The 16,094-nt window shown below is 38.2% G+C and overlaps 1 protein-coding gene and 1 pseudogene across 2 annotated transcripts in view; one reads left to right on the top strand and one right to left on the bottom strand.

The window, feature by feature from the left end:
• The window catches only part of Wdr7 (WD repeat domain 7), a 315,779-nt gene that overhangs the window by 75,357 nt on the left and 224,328 nt on the right, over positions 1-16,094 (bottom strand). For both annotated transcript variants that reach the window (XM_055622621.1, XM_055622622.1), the window contains one exon: positions 14,636-14,822. In XM_055622621.1, coding sequence (XP_055478596.1) covers positions 14,636-14,822 — 187 coding nt within the window. The remainder of the gene's footprint in view (positions 1-14,635; positions 14,823-16,094) is intronic.
• Positions 9,213-9,312, top strand: LOC129688231 (U6 spliceosomal RNA; annotated as a pseudogene).

Genomic DNA, 16,094 nt, shown 5'->3' with positions numbered 1-16,094 from the left:
GGTTGCATATCAGCTATCCTGTATATCAGATATTTACATCAAGATTCGTAACAGTAGCAAAATTATAGTTATGAAGTAGCAACAAAATAATTTTATGGTTGGATGTCACCACAACATTAGAAACTGTATTAAAGGGTCGCAGCATTAGGAAGGTTGAGAACCATTGCTTAAAAGTTTGACAAAAAAGCTGGAAGTGGTGGTGCACACCTTTAATCCCAGAACTCAGGGAGGCAGAGGCAGGTGTATAGCTGTGAGTTCAAGGCCAGTCTGGTCTACAAAGCGGGTCCAGCACAGCAAAAGCTACACAGGGAAATGCTATCTCAACAAAAACAAACAAACAAACACAACAACAAAACAAAAAAGTTTGACAATAAATAACTCCATGCTTTTATCCCAATCAGAGGGTTCCTACAAAGTAGGACTCAGACCAGAAGAGTAGACAGAGGCTTTCTTTGTTATTTACAATAAAATAAAGTGACTTTTGAGAACAAATGCATACACAAGGTGTAGGCTACATGCCGTGGTGCTCCTGGGTCCCAGCAGCGGCTTGAAAAAGTGTTATGCAGGATAGGAAGCTAGCCAGTCTCGGTCCTGTGTTAAACTTGACCATTTCAAATTCAGTAAGGAAATGTTGGGATTGAGAGTGGATTGCTTAATGATTACTGGTAAATTTATATCACAGATCCATATTTTAAGTTGATTTCTTTAAAAGCTCAAAAGTGAGTTAAACATTTTAGATACCTTGTGTTTTATTTTCTACAAATTGTATGAACAGGTGATGATAATATTGAAAATGTATGTGTGTGTGGGTATATTAATTGGCTAATCCTGAACAGACCTAAATCAACTTTTGTAAAATCACAACTTTTCTGAAAACAGCCAGTGGGGAAAGGCACAACAGTTTCCTGGGTAGTCCATCCCACATCAGGTACGCTCCATACGGAAATAGCTAGACAGAGAGCCTAGGGCCTGGGCTTGCTGGGGCTCTGCTCCAGTCTGCTAGGATAAGCCCCCAACATTTCTACAAGGCTGAAAATTCAGGTCAAGGAAAATTAAATGAGGAACCGTAGTTGTGGTCCATAATTGTCTCTTCAGATTTGTTTTTTTTTTTTTTTTTTTTTTGGTTTCCTAAAAAGAAATTAAATGGAAAATTCCAGCAATAATTAATAGATTTTTAAATTGCATGAAAGCTAGTGTGATGAAATCTTCTGCTGCATATTGCCTGCTAAGTGAGTCAGGTCTTTGTCCTTGTACACACTGAGCATATGCTGTCTTTGTAGCCACCCTTTGCTAGTACACTGTGAAGGGGTTAGCAGTGCTTGTATTCAGGTAGCCCTCTGGAAATACTTAACCCTGCACAGTGCTTAAATAGTTCACCTTACTTGCCTCCTCATGTAAATAACACAAACCTACTCAAAGAAAAACAACAAGGAAACATAGAACAATCTTGACATTTGATAGGGGACTTATACTCACATAACTTTTATTATACTATGTTATGATTATTCAATTTTATTGTTATTTTAATATCTTAAAGTGCATAATTTAAATAGTAAGCTATATCACAGCTCCATATATAAAGGAAACACTGCATATAAAAGATTTAGGGGGAGGGGCTTATGGGGGGATACAAAGTGAATAAAGTATAATTAATAAAAATTTTAAAAAAAGATTTATGATTACCATGGTTTTATGAATCCACTGAGAGTCTTGGAATGTGTCCCTGTAGATAAGGGAGATTACTGTCTTTCAGAATCACTGACCTTTGTAGTAAGTAAAAAGTAGTGAGTCATGGTGGCACTGTGAACTAGATTAATGAATTGGTAAAATGACCAAATGACTTTGGGTGAATGGCTAGACTGCTTCCCTGAGAGAAGTTTGTAGGGATGTGTTGTGATACTTTGCCTTCAGTTGTCTTATTCAGGGTCCATAGTGCTTTAAATGAAGAATAGAATACACTTATCAATTGGGTTGACCATAATATTTGAAAGGAGATTATCATAATAAGTCACAGAACTAGGATCCATAAAGCTCTTCCAAAGATCAAATTCAGCTAAATAAGAAGCCATGGGGCTGGAGAGCTCACTCAGCAGCTAAGAATGCTTACTCCACAATCATGAGGACCAGAATTTGGATCCCAGAACTCAGAGTATGAATAAATACCTAAAACTCAAACTTCAAGAAGGGTTACGGGGACTGGCTGGCGTCCAGCACAGCAGAAAATTCTCACTTCTACCTTGTCTCAGTTCGTTGGATGGAGGAGAAATTATTCATGGGAAGGAAAAAGAGAGGAAGAAATTAAAGTAAGAAATTAAAAAGAGAGGAAGAAATTAAAGAGGAGACAGAGCCATATGTGGACAATAGATGCTTTTTTTTGATGAAAGCTATCTTGCACAGTTATAAAGAGAAAGGGAACACAAGTAAGTCGCTAACTTCAAATTAAAGATCTAGCCATATATTACCCTTTTTCATGTCAGTTAAAGACCATGTAAATTTGGGAGAATTACCAAACTTACTATGGTAAGAAAAATGTTAAGGTTTGGTGGAGGCCATGGTCTTAAGAGAAGCCCTAGGCAATGGAGAAGAAAGTGAATCAAACATTTATTTTCATGCTGCCTGATGGGTTTGGTGGACAGAAAACATTTGAGGAGGAATTGATGTGCACATCTGTGTGACTCCCTGCAGTGGTATCTTGAAGCAAGAGAGCAGAACTACAGAGTATGCTCAGAACCACTGCTTGCAAGCCAGGGCTCTGCCACTGTCTTGGGATCACCCACCTTGTAAAAGTGAGAGGGCTGAGTGTCAGTGCCATAAGTTTTCCATGGTGTAGTGAACAAGATGTGTCCTCTAGTCTATGCAGTGTACCACCACCAAAGAAATCTTCCCAAACCATCAGCTCTATTTCATGAATACCTACCCTAAAAACCTCCTGTGGTTCCACATCATTTCTGCAGGGCATAAAAGGCTTTGACTCCTTGGTGTGAGCTCGAAGGCTCCTAAACTCCCAGATCCTCTATAACCTCCATCACTAACTTTCAGCTCTATCTTTTCATTACTAATGCTCCTGAGGCTGTGCTAACTTCAAAGTTGGTTCCTCAGGTTTATCCCTTTTCTATATTCCATGATTTTCTAGCATTGTTGTTTCCATGTTGTTTCTAACATTGTTCTTCTCTCCTCTACCTCCATTGGCACATGTTCATCAGGCCTAGCTCCTCAATTCTTACCTTCACTATATGGTGTTCTGCTATTGTCCAAGTACTCAACTGAAACAAAAACAACCAACATCCTTGAGAGTCTTAGACCTGAATCCTATTCTACCACACTACTTTAAAGCATTAGTTTTAGAGACCTCAGCACCCCACCCTCTACAACTGAAAAGATACAGACAAAAACTAAACAGAGAAATGCTGGGGCTAACTGATGTTACCAATAGACCTAAGAGGTGTTTGCAGAGTATTTCAGCCAAGCACAAAAGAATATACAATCTTCTCATTACCTCAATCTTCCTCCAGAATTGACCACACACTTGGTCACAAAGCAAGTCTCAATAGATACAATAAAATTGAAATAGCACCCTGCATCCTATCTGACTACTCTAGATTAAACCTGGATATCAATGACAACAGCAAAAACAGTAAGCTTACAAACTCATGGAAACTGAACATTCACTACTGAATGAAAACTGGGTCAAAACAGACCTAGAACTGAATGAAAATAGCTAAATACTTCCCCAAACTTACGGGACACAATGAAGGTGGTTCTAAGAGGCAAGTTCACAGCAGTAAGTGCCAACATAAAAAAGGAAATGAGCGAGCGAGAGAGAGCTCTCATACTAGTAACTTAATAGCACACCTAAAAGCTTCCAAACAAAAAGAAGAAATGCCACCCAAATGGAATAGATGGCAAGAAATAATCAAACTGAGGGCTGAAGTCAATAAAATAGAAACAAGCAAAATAAAAAAAATACAAAGAATCAATGAAACAAAAAGTTGGTTCTTTGAGAAAATAAGATTGACAAAGCCTTATCCACATTAACTAAAAAGCAGATAGACTATCCAAATTAACAAAATTAGAAATAAAAGGGGACCATAACAACAGATATCAATGAAATTCAGACAATAATAAGGGCATCCTTTAAAAACCTGTATTTTACTGAATTGGAAAATCTAAAAGAAACAGGTAATTTTCTTGATACATAACATTTAACAAAAGTTAAATTAAGATCAGAAAAGCAATTGAAATAGACCTATAAAAGCAGTAATTTAAAAATCTCCCACACAAGCAAACAAACAAAAAACTCTAAAGCCATATGGTTTTGACATAGAATTCTACCAGACGTTCAAAGAAGAGTTAATAATCCTCAAATTATTCCACAAAATAGAAACAGAAGGAACATTGCCCAGTTCATTTTATTAAGCCACAGTTATCCTGACACCTAAACCATATAAAGACCCAATAAAGAGAATGACAGAGCAATTTCTTTATGAACATAGATGTAAAATTCTCAACAAAGTACTTGCAAACCAAATCCAAGAACACAGCAAAAAGATCATCTGCCATGATAAAGTAGGCTTCATTTCAGAGATGCAAAGATGGGTTTAACATGTTTAAATCGATAAATGTAATCCACCGTATAAACAAACTAAAAGACAAAAACCACGTGATCATTACATTGGCTGCAGAACAGACCTTTGATGAAATCCAGCACCCCTAAATGATAAAAAGTGTCTGAAACAACTAGCACACCTTTAATCTCAAAACTCAGTCTGCAGAGGCAGGGGTATCTCTGAATTTGAGACCAACCTGGTATACAAAGCAAGGTGCAGGCTGGCCAGGGTTACACAGAGAATCCTGTCTGGAAAAAAACAAAAACAAACTAAAAACCATACCAAACAAATAAAAGTCCCTGAAGGATTAGGGAAACAGGGGACATACCTTAACATAATAAAGGCAGTATACAGCAAGCCCTTTCACTGAAATCAGAAATAAGACAAGAATATCCACTCACTGCATACCGATACAATATAATTTTTGATGTTTTGGCTAGAGCAATACCACAACTAAAGGAGATACAAATTGAAGGGAAAGAAGTCAAAGCATCTTTATTTGTAGATAATATTACTGTACAGATAAGTGACCCTAAAAATTTATCAGGGAACTCCCACAGTTGATAAACACTTTCAACAAAGTAGGATGGATACAAAATAACTCAGAAAAGTCAGTATCTCTCCTATATATAAATGACAAATAGACTAAGAATGATATCAGGGAAACAGTGCCTTTCACAACAGACTGAAATAATACAAAATGTCTTGAGTAACTCTAACTAAACCTGTGTGATAAAAACTTACAATCTTAAACAACAACAACAAAAATTGAAGAAGGTATCAGAAGATGGAAAGGTCTCCCATGCTCATGGATTGGTAAGATTAACATAGTAAAAATGGCCATGCTACCAAAGGCAATCTACAGGTTTAGTGTGATTTCCATCAATTAAAACACACCAGATATCAAAAACAAAAACAAAACCCCAAATTAAAAACAGAGAACAAATTTAAATAGAGATTTCTCAAAAGAGGAAACTCAAATGGCTAGGAAAAACTTAAAGAAATGTTCAACATCCTTCCTTAGCTATTAGGGAAATGGAAATCAAAACTATTTTGAAATTCCATCTTACACCTGTCAGAATGGCTAAGATCAATAAAACAAGTGACAGCTCATGGTGGCAAGGATGTGGAGTAAGGGAAATACTCCTCTGTTGCTGATGCGAGTGCAAACTTGTACAACCACAGTGAAAACCAGTGTGGCAGTTCCTCAGTAGGAAAGGGATTCATCTACCTCAAGATCCAGCTACATCACGCTTGGGTGTCTATCCACAGACTCTTCACCCTATCAGAGACACTTGCTCAACCATGTTCACTGCTGCTCTATTCATAAAGCCAGAAACTGGAAACAGTCTAGATGTCCCTCAAAAGAGAAAAATGCATACAGAAAATTGTGTTATGTTTATACAATGGAGTAGTACTCAGCTTTTAAAAAAAATGAGATCATGAAATTTACAGCTGAAAGGATAGAACTAGAGAAAATTATACTGAGTGAGGTAACACAGACCCAGAAAGACAAATCTGGTATGTTTTCTCTTATACATAGATAGTTACTGTTAAGTCAATGATATGAAGCTGTAGTCTGTAGAAGTAAGGTATAGAGTAGGGACTGGTGGGAAGACCATTTGAGGGGCAGAATGAAAAACTAACAAACAGAAGCTTTGTAAAATATATACATACGTGAGGGTGACCTAAATAAAATTGCCAAATAAAAGGGAAGATAGAGCCCCGACTGGACATCTCTCATCATTAAATGAAGCTTCCAGTCCCAGGATTGCATGACAGTCTAATGACAAAGGGGTCCCATGGGAAATCCCCAAAAAACCTAGGCAGTTGCTCTCCAAAAACTAGCAGCAAGGCCCCGTTGCAGAAGAGAGCAAATACAAAACTCTCTGAAGATATAGTTGTTGAGCTGGTTCCTACATAGAGCCTTAAGGCCTAGGTGCACAGCCCTGTTACTATTTACCCTCTCTCTAGAGCTCCTTTTTCTGTTTCTAAAAGTAGGCCCTTCCTACTTTTATGGCTTCTGTGGTTACTTTAGACTGTATACCAACTCTAAAGATTCAGACCTAGGATAATTCTCCAGACTATACAAAGAACTCAAAAAACAAAATCAACAAAATAAATACCAATTTAAAAATGAGCTATGGATTTGAACAAAGAATTCTTAAAAGAAGAAATGAAAATGTTCAACATCCTTAATAATTATGGAAATGAAAATTAAACCACTTTGAGATTATATATTACCCTAGTCAGGAGTCTAAGATAAAAAAAAAAAATCAACTGACAACAAGTGCTGGTAAAAATGTGGGTAAAGGAAACTTAAGCTTAATTTCTGATGCTGCAATTGCAAAGTGGTGTAGCCAGTCTGGAAATCAGTGTAGAGAATTCTCAGAAAGCTAAGAATAGATCTACAAAATGACCCAGCTATACCAGTCCTTGGCATATGTCCACCTGACTCATCATCTTACTCCACAGATACTTGCTGAGCCATGTTCATGTTCTCCTTTATTTGTACTGCACATTTTAATGTGAGATTTCGCATGGATGAAAGGCTTGATGGGAGGGTGCTACTTGTCTGTTGAACCTATGTGTAAACCCAGCCTTACTCTGTTTCAGGAACCTATGTGTAAATCCAGCCTTACTCTGTCCTCCTGATCAAGTTCATGGGCTGCTGTGTAAACCATTTGTTTTATAGACCCATGAGATAAGCCTTTGGTTTAGTCTTTATTCTAAAGAAACTGGATATCACAGAGTATTTTACTCAGCATTCCCCTCCACACACCTACACCTATCCAATCAAAAATATGAGGGTTGAATGGTGTCATAGAAAAATAACATGAATATAAACATAGTCCCCTTAGGCTGAGCTCACTATTTTCATGATTGTTCATTAATCTAATTCCAACGCTTGTTCCATTTTAGGAAAATCATCTAAAAATTTGCATGAAGAACATTTTAGTAAAATGTTACCATCTAAAATTGCAAAACGTCAGCCTCTGACAAATTAAGGAATACTGTAAGGATACATTCCAGGAGGAAACATTATGCTTTCTGAAAATAGCCTGCAAATATTAGTCATCTGTAACAAGGCTTTGAAAACAGTCTGCATCAAAAATGAAGAAAGCTAACATTGTTTTAAGTATATAGTTAGTTAATTACATAACATCAAAGACTTCCATCCTATGCTTTCTTAAAAACATGAGTGTGTTAATATTTGTTTCCAACTTAGTAAAGAATATGAAACATAGTAAAGACTATGTAAAGAATATGTCAATTTGAAACTTCACTTTTAAAAATATTCTTATTTCTTCTTTCTCTTCTTCTTCTATTGTGTGTCTATGCATGAATGCTATTATATATCGTGGAGGTCAGAGGGCAACTCTGTGGAGTTGTTCTATCCTTCTACTTTTACTTAAGTCCTGGGGATGAAACTCATGTTACCAAGCTTGCATCACTAGTCAGCAAGTACTCACTGAACCATCTCACCAGTACGTAGAGCTTCATGTTATAATTTGAGGTAGTAATCATTTCAAAGCTCAAAGATGGAAACTTTTCCAACTCTTCCAAACATGTATCTTTTATAAATATTTCCTGCTATCTGCATATATTTGCATTAAACAAAGAAAACTATGCTAATCCCGTCTATGTAAAGGGCTTCCTCATGTTATAAACCTCATGTTATAAGTTAATTTTTTGGAACAGGAAAAATTGTTCAATATAGAATTCCAAAGCATGCTTGTGTTTTAATGTGCTTCTCGCTATCCCTCAAACTTAATAGAAATGGTTGAGTTTGAGTTAAAATACTCAATTCTTCCAACTCTATATGGTTCAAAAGGAACCTTTCCAATGTATGGTGCTTCTCTGTATATAAACAATTCTTGGCTTCCAGTAACTCTGTTCTCCCTCTGCCCTCTCTGTTTGGTAAGCTCTGACAATACCCTAAAAGCAATAGGCTTTCTGTAATCCCCTCATGTCCTCAGCTGTGGCAGCACATGATGAGCATGGCCCCCTCAGCAGCTGGGCTGCGCTCCACTGTTCTTTCACAATAAAGGCCCTACACCGTGACCTAGGCAAATAGAATTCAAATCACAGGTCACACAAAGCCAGGCAGAAGTCTAGCTATCCAAGAGCACAGGAGTTTCCTTCTTGTCTATAAAGTAGAATTTGCTTGCCATTTCTAACACTTTATCAGTGTGTACAGACCCCGAGAGATCTTAACAAAGGATTTCTTAAAACAAAACAAAAAACTATGTGTTTCTATTTTTATTACAATTAACTAGGGAGGTCAATTATTTCAGGAAAGTACAGCCTTAATGTGTTATTACACAGTCGACATTGAATAAAGTCTCATTCATTTAAGAAATCCTCATAAAAGATGTTACCTGTGGCTCACTTACCAGACAAAGAGCATAAGCCTTAAGTATAGGAGCTGTGAAATACGAGTTGAGAGTCCTGAGAAGTGGCCAGTCCCTCAGACAACTAACCTCCCTAGGTTTACTCAGTACCATACAGGGCCAGATGCAATTTATGGAGACTATCATATCTAAAATATGGTTTTATTCAAAGTTCACTGTCTACCAACACACTACTTAAATAATTTAATGAGCACTCACTTTGGCAGCACATATACTAAAACTGGAAGCATACAGAGATTAGCATGGCCCCTGTTTACGGTTGACAAATTGGTGAGATGTTCTATACTTCAAAAAATAATAATTTAGAGATATTTAAATTAAAATTTTATATTTCTATAAGGTATAAAATCCTTAATGAAAATTAAATACAAAGTCCAAAAGTACATTTAAAATTCTGCCCTGACCATCTTTGTAATCCTTATTTAAGAAGTCTTTAATTTTGTAGGTGTTAAGATTTTGAACAGTGTTATAAACTTTTAGCTTTTGGAGTCAGCTAGATCTGAATTAAACCCAGTAACTTTTACCATCTTGATAACAAGAGATAGTGTCTCTCATAGATTCATATGCTGTACTCTGTGTGTGTACTTGCAAAACGGGGGAAATCATGTTTACTGCTTAGGGCTTCTATATACCCAAATGAACGTGTTTGCAATAAAGACAGCACATAAACCCCTAAGGAGCACTGCATATTGGTAGAGTAAGCAAACAAAGGCCCAACAGGAAGTACAAACTAGGTAGGCAGTTGGAATAAAAAAGACTTTCAAGAAAAGTAACCAGTTTTTTCAGCACTAAAACCCAAAAATGTCCTTGAGCCCCTTGACTGCCTCATCATAGCTAGAGATGCCAGAAGCTTGCAGGGTCTCTGATCTCGAGATTTTAGGGTTACCTCTTCAGAGGTGAGAGTGTTAGAGTAAGCAATGAAGGTCCATTAAGGAAAACCTCATTCTTGTAAGACAACAGACTCTCTGGCCTGCAACCTAGCACCAGTTTGGCCAGGTCAACCACTTAGTTAAGCGATCACCTCAAGAAGACAGCTCACATTAAGCCATGGTAAAGAGCTAGGCGGAATAAGTCCTTTAGGGAAACACTGTAATTTTCCTTCCCAGAATGCATGCCCCTAGAACAGCGGTTTACTGGTTTGCAGCCATGAAGCTTTGCACGTCTGCCCACTGTATTGAATTACTCAGAATAGTGCAGTCCCCTTTCTTCCTTCTGTATCTTTTCTAAGCAGGCATTCCTTAACAGTTTGGGCCTCCCAAACATTTTACGCTTGCTTACTATTTCCTTAAAGCTCCCTTCCAGCCATGTGGTTGCTAGTCCGTCTTGTGTCCAACCTTCATAACAGCTTAAACAGCATGACACCCCCCCTCCAACTCTCCTCCAGGAAGCTGCTGAGATTTACAGCTTGCCTGCCATGAGGGTTTGCTTTTAAACTCTAATAAAATTGTCCTTGAGCTTCCATTTGAGTTCATTCTTAAATTATTTATGAATTGCACTAAGGGCTCTAAGAGGTGGATACCAATGTTCCCTGTATTAATACGAAGACTGGACTTTGAACCTGCAGATCCATCATACCTCATTTTACACAGTAGGAGATAACTACAAGCAAGGAGCTTCCTGTTACAACCTGTTTCTACAGTAAAAGTTTAAACCAGTCTTGTGGCTAACCTTTATTCTGCTTTCCAAAGACAACTGGAAAGGAAGCAGTTGTGTCAGATGGATGAATCCCAGCTTGCATCCTGCTGTGAGTTCAGAAGATGGCTTTCACTAAGTATCTGTGTAAAGCATGCTAGTGCCTGGCCAGCAGCTGTTCTGTTGTGTCCTTGTTCTCCACAGAATATTGTGATGTGAAATTCCACCCACACCTTCTGCTCACCCTGCTACTCACCCCAATGGGCCTGTCCACCCCTTTACCACTCCTACCTCCTCATGTCCTGAACATCATGAGACAGGATCTTTGTTTGATTCTACTTGGAACTTCAAATAACTAATATATAAAAGGGCCAGTGTTAGGTAATAAAAGCCTGCATAATTAGTTAAGCACACCCCCAGCAAAACATCCATAAACGCTGGAAAACAAGTGCTGGTACTGTGAGCAGACAGAAGTGGTGAGTCAGAAGTCTACAGTAAGGTGTCAAGAATTCTGGGAACACTGGCTCCTACAGTGTAGTGGAAAAACTCCTGAAGTCAATTCTGACAGGGAATCCAGTACTTGAAAGTGAGGGAGGGAGAACTCCTCTGTAGTGCTTCAGAATGAGGCATGAGTCAGTTGTAGCTCCCAAGCTTGTCCTCCTAAACTTATGAGAATAAGAATTAAAAAGGAAATATATGCTATGGTTGCTCTTTCTGTACATGTGAAATTTTAAGCACTTGTCTAATGTCCAGCATTTTCACACAGCAGGCTTAGCATCATGGACAGACACAAGGCAGCTGAGCCCTATTACTGCCTATACAGTGAATCAGCCACAGCAGGCCATGAGGGGTGGGGTTGGTTAAGAGCTGCCTTTAAGACCCCAGATATAGTACTGCTCTACTTCCCCATCTCAGTACTCCGTAGCCTGTACCAATATGCCATGGATGTAACAGGACCATTTTCAATCTAAATCTTGTTAGAGATTAATAAGCAAACATTTTCTTGCTTATTATGCAATTTATCATGATGAAAAGCACATTGGACTCCTCAAGGCTACATGCTGATACATTCATTTATTCAGAGCTTTGTAGAGAAAGTCATACTAATCTTTGTGACAGAAAGGATGTAATAGCAAGATTTAAATTACCTACTGAGAACTATAAGATTTATGTCTCTTGATATACTGTCTGTAAGTAAATCATAGATACATGTTTATTTTGCTGATATAAACTTGATATAAACTTATTTAAAAAAACAAAATTGTAAATGCTAAAACTAAAATGAGACCTACCATTCTTTCTAGGTAACAAAACAGAATACATAAACTTGTGAAATGGGCTTTGGTCACATTTGAAAACAAAGTATGTTTTTGGATAATTAAAATATTATAAGCTTCTCGAGTTATACCAAGATAGCTTCAGTACCAGCAGCCCATGCTATGGTCTCCTGTGGGTATATAACAGTGAGCCAACAGGAGGCTGAAGGTAGAAAATACATTCTGGAGACTTGCACAAAGACCAGCTGCCTTGTACTATTGGTGCAAACTTATGGACTAAATTCCCTCCTAATTCCAATAGTCACCCGAGAACTATCTGCTGCATCCATTATCAGAAACTATTCTCACCACTAGTCTATAGAGCTGCTCATTTATCAGCCTGTAATCTGTTGAACACTGGGACCATCACAACGGCATCTCCACTTACATCATCAGTCTCTTAATGTCCTGGTTAGATTTTACTTTCAGCTTGACACTTGAGTCACTTGGCAAGAAGCTATTGCAACTGAAGAAGTGCCTCTATTAGACCTGCCTGTGGGCATGTCTGTGGGACATAGTCTTGGTTGCTAACTAATGTAGAAGGATCCAGTCCACTGTGGACAATGCCATCCCTGGGTAGGTAGTCAAGGGGTATACAAAAACACTAACTGAGCATGAGCCAAAGCACAGCCTGATCAAATGTAAGGGAAACGACCCCTTTCTGCTCTAAGTCGGTTTTGGACAGTGTGTTATCATAGTAAGTGAGAAACAAATTAAAACACCTATGATGTGCTAACCATTCCTCTAAGTTCTTATGAACATAAACTCATTTGGCATCAACTTTTTAAAGACACTTTACTTCCAATCACGTAGCTAGGGAGACCTAGAGGTGAGATTAGCAAACATGGGGGTGTGAGAAGAGGTAAGAGAGGGGAACAGCTGTCTAGGTTTGTACTGGATATCCTCCTCCTTCCAGTTATCCTGGGGGCACTGAGCAAATAGAGAGCAAATCTGTGGACAAAGCCTCAGCACTGTATTCTAGCTTCAGTTGCCTCTCTGGTTTCTATTTTGTAAGCAGAAAGACATCAGGCCACCAACATGCTGTAACTGGAGGGTACTGTGGCATAAGGACAAGCAGCCATGGAGAAAATAGCAGATCACTTTAGTTTTTTTAAAATGATAACACTGGCATGTCATTCATTCAAATTTTCACAAAAAGCCAAGGAATTTCTACCACCTTATATTCACTCAGAAGAGACACTGTTAAAAGTCAACAGAAGAATGGAAATCTTGTATGTACAGAGCTGATGGGAATGAAATGCAGACACTAGGAAAAACTGTTTAGCAGTTCCTATAAAATTTAAACATGGAATTATCAGATATCCTAGTAATTCTACCTTGGACATAAAAAGTGTTCTCACATAAACACTTACACATGAATGTTCACAGCAGCTCTGTTTACAAGGCCAAAAGGTGAAAAATAGCTACGTGTCCATCAGGATCGACATCAGCTAATCATGGGGTGGGGGGGAATGGAATTCAGCTAAAAATACAAAATAAAACACTGAAGTATGATGCAATATGGAATGGACTCTGTATGAGGGTAAAGTAAATGAAATTAACATAAAAGATCACAGGATGCAAGGTTTCATTTCTGTGCACTGTCTAGGAGAGGCAAATTTAAGAAAGGAGCAGACCAGTGTTTCCTAAGGCATATAGACAGGGGATGGAGAGAAACAGCGTAATGCACAAGGCTGTCTACTTGGGGATAGCACTATTGGGAAGCAGGTGGTTGTGGTGGCTGTACGCTGTCAGTTTACTTGTGGCAATAACCACCAGTTGTATGCCACTTGTATAATATACCCAGAAGAGGCACGTTTTCCTGGAATTAGGAGTCTGGGTTCTAAGACAACACCAATGCCCATGTTTTCCACCATAACTCATAGCCAGTTCACCAACACATGTGTTCCCACTCTTTTCAGGTTAGTAACTCAACCTATATGTTTTCCTCTTTCATTATTTTAATAGTGATGACTACAGTCTATTAAAAATGGAATGCATTTCATTTGTTTTGTGTGTGTTGTGTACCAAAGTGCATCAATGGAGGTCAGAGGACAACTTGCAGGTGTTGATGCCTTTCTTTCACTCTGTGGGGCTCATGGATTGAACTTAGATTGTCACGCTTGGTGGCAAGTGCCTTTGCCTGCTGAGCCCTCCTCCCATCCCAACTACAATCGTCACATAACTTGTCACTAACTATGTGCAAAAGAAACTCCAATAAAGTTAATTTAAAAATTATCAGGAATGTAGAAGAACAATTCTCCAAATTATCTAGTTCCATCTTCTGTTAAGTAAAACATTTTGAGCTAGTACCAATATGTATATCATTTTCCTAATAAGTAGCACATTTATACAATTATTTCTCAGTAATGTCTTGAGGTATAATAAACAATTTGAAAATTATGTCACTGATCATTCACTATCTCAAGGCTGCATCTCAATTTTCTATTGAGTTTTGTATTGTTTTTGATTTCTGAGACAGGGTATCACTACAGCCCGGTTTGGCTTTGAACTTGCAGCAGTCCTCCTGCTTTGGTGTCCTGAGTCGAGGCTAAAGCATGGCCATCATGCCCTGTAGATTACTGCTGATTAAACAAGCAGAGTTTCCCAAGGATAGCCAGTACCGCCAACAGCAGCACCCTAACCCACTGCAATCCACACATACTTGGCCAGTTGCTTCTCAGCATCTGCGCACAGCTCCAGAAGCCCCATCAACACAGCGGACACATCCATGTAAGGCTCCCACACAGTGAAACCTCGGCCAATCAGGTCAATGGCGGTTCTCCTGATGGTGCTATGAGGAGGGAGCTTGGGGCTTGGTGGCTGCAGCAGAAGATATGTCAGTGCCTTGCCTAAAAAAATAAAAATCAGAACATTAAGTAGTTTGAAAATATAAGTATACTTCAACTTGTTCCCCCAAAGCATTTGAAAAATAAAATCATAAAAGATTTTGAACGTATACTTTATTTAGCCCCATATTTTCAAGAGAAAAGTTAGGCTACAATATTTTATAGTATATTTTTAAGTGCTTAATTACATAATAGTTATGTATAAATACACATGTCTACATTGAAACATAAGTGGCCTAGCTCCCATACAATGTTCCTTTCAACTCAGCATCACAAATTAATGATGGTTCAAATAATGCAATGTAGGATTTTAACATTTTAAACTTTTCTATTGTATCTAACACAGGTCATAGGCAAACTGTTCCATCAGGCTTTACAGGCAATGTCAGTAGAGGGGCTACAGAAGGTACCATTAAGATTTGATGTTTGAGACATTTCTTTCCATGTTATGGTATAATTATAATCATGTTCTTCATTCATTTTACAAATGTAAAAACAGAATAAGTCAATTTCTAAAAAAAAACGAGCAATCTAGCTTTGAAGGTGCATGCCTCCTTCTCTGCTGAAGGACGGCCTAGTGACAGTTCACTCATGCTTGGTGACCATTAGGACCATTCATTTCAAAACATATTTTGACATTAAAAAAGAAAACCACTAAAGTTATGGAAATTCTATTCATTTATTCATTTGGGTTTGTTTGTTTGTTTTTTGAGATACAGTCTTTTTATCTGGCTTTGTCTTTCTGTCTTGGAACTTACTACATAGACCAGGCTGGCCTCAAAGGCACAGAGATCGGCCTGTCTCTGCTTCCTAGGGGCTGGAATTAAAGGCATATGCTACCACCTGAGGCTAAGAAAACTAATTTTGAAGAGCTGCTTTTGTTTGTTCTTTGGAGGGGAAGTTAGGAAGCAGTTCCTACATCACAGAATACACAGCATGCTGAGAAAGAGAAGCACACAGAGGATTAACTATACTTTCCTAATTGTTAGAGATGGGGACTTCAGTTACTCACTGGGCGTCAATGTTCTTGTCTCTGAAGTGGCTACAATGGCAGCTTTCTCCAATGAAAGGTATAAGTGCTGATTGTGCTTATGTTACATAATGCATTGCCCAGCCAACTACCAAACATGGCGGGCAGGGCTTATGAAGCACATGCTCAACCAGTTGATCAGTTTCTGCTTTGTGTTTAAACTGTCTTCCTGCCTTCCTTTCCTTATTTACTTATCTGTCTATCTATCTATCTATCTATCTATCTATCTATCTATCTATCTATCT

This window comes from Psammomys obesus, unplaced genomic scaffold (assembly GCF_907164565.1).
Source record: "Psammomys obesus unplaced genomic scaffold, mPsaObe1.curated_primary_1811, whole genome shotgun sequence".
Lineage (NCBI taxonomy): Eukaryota > Metazoa > Chordata > Mammalia > Rodentia > Muridae > Psammomys > Psammomys obesus.
The sequence above is the reverse complement of the archived record's forward strand: the minus strand, read 5'-3'. Positions and strand labels throughout refer to the sequence as shown.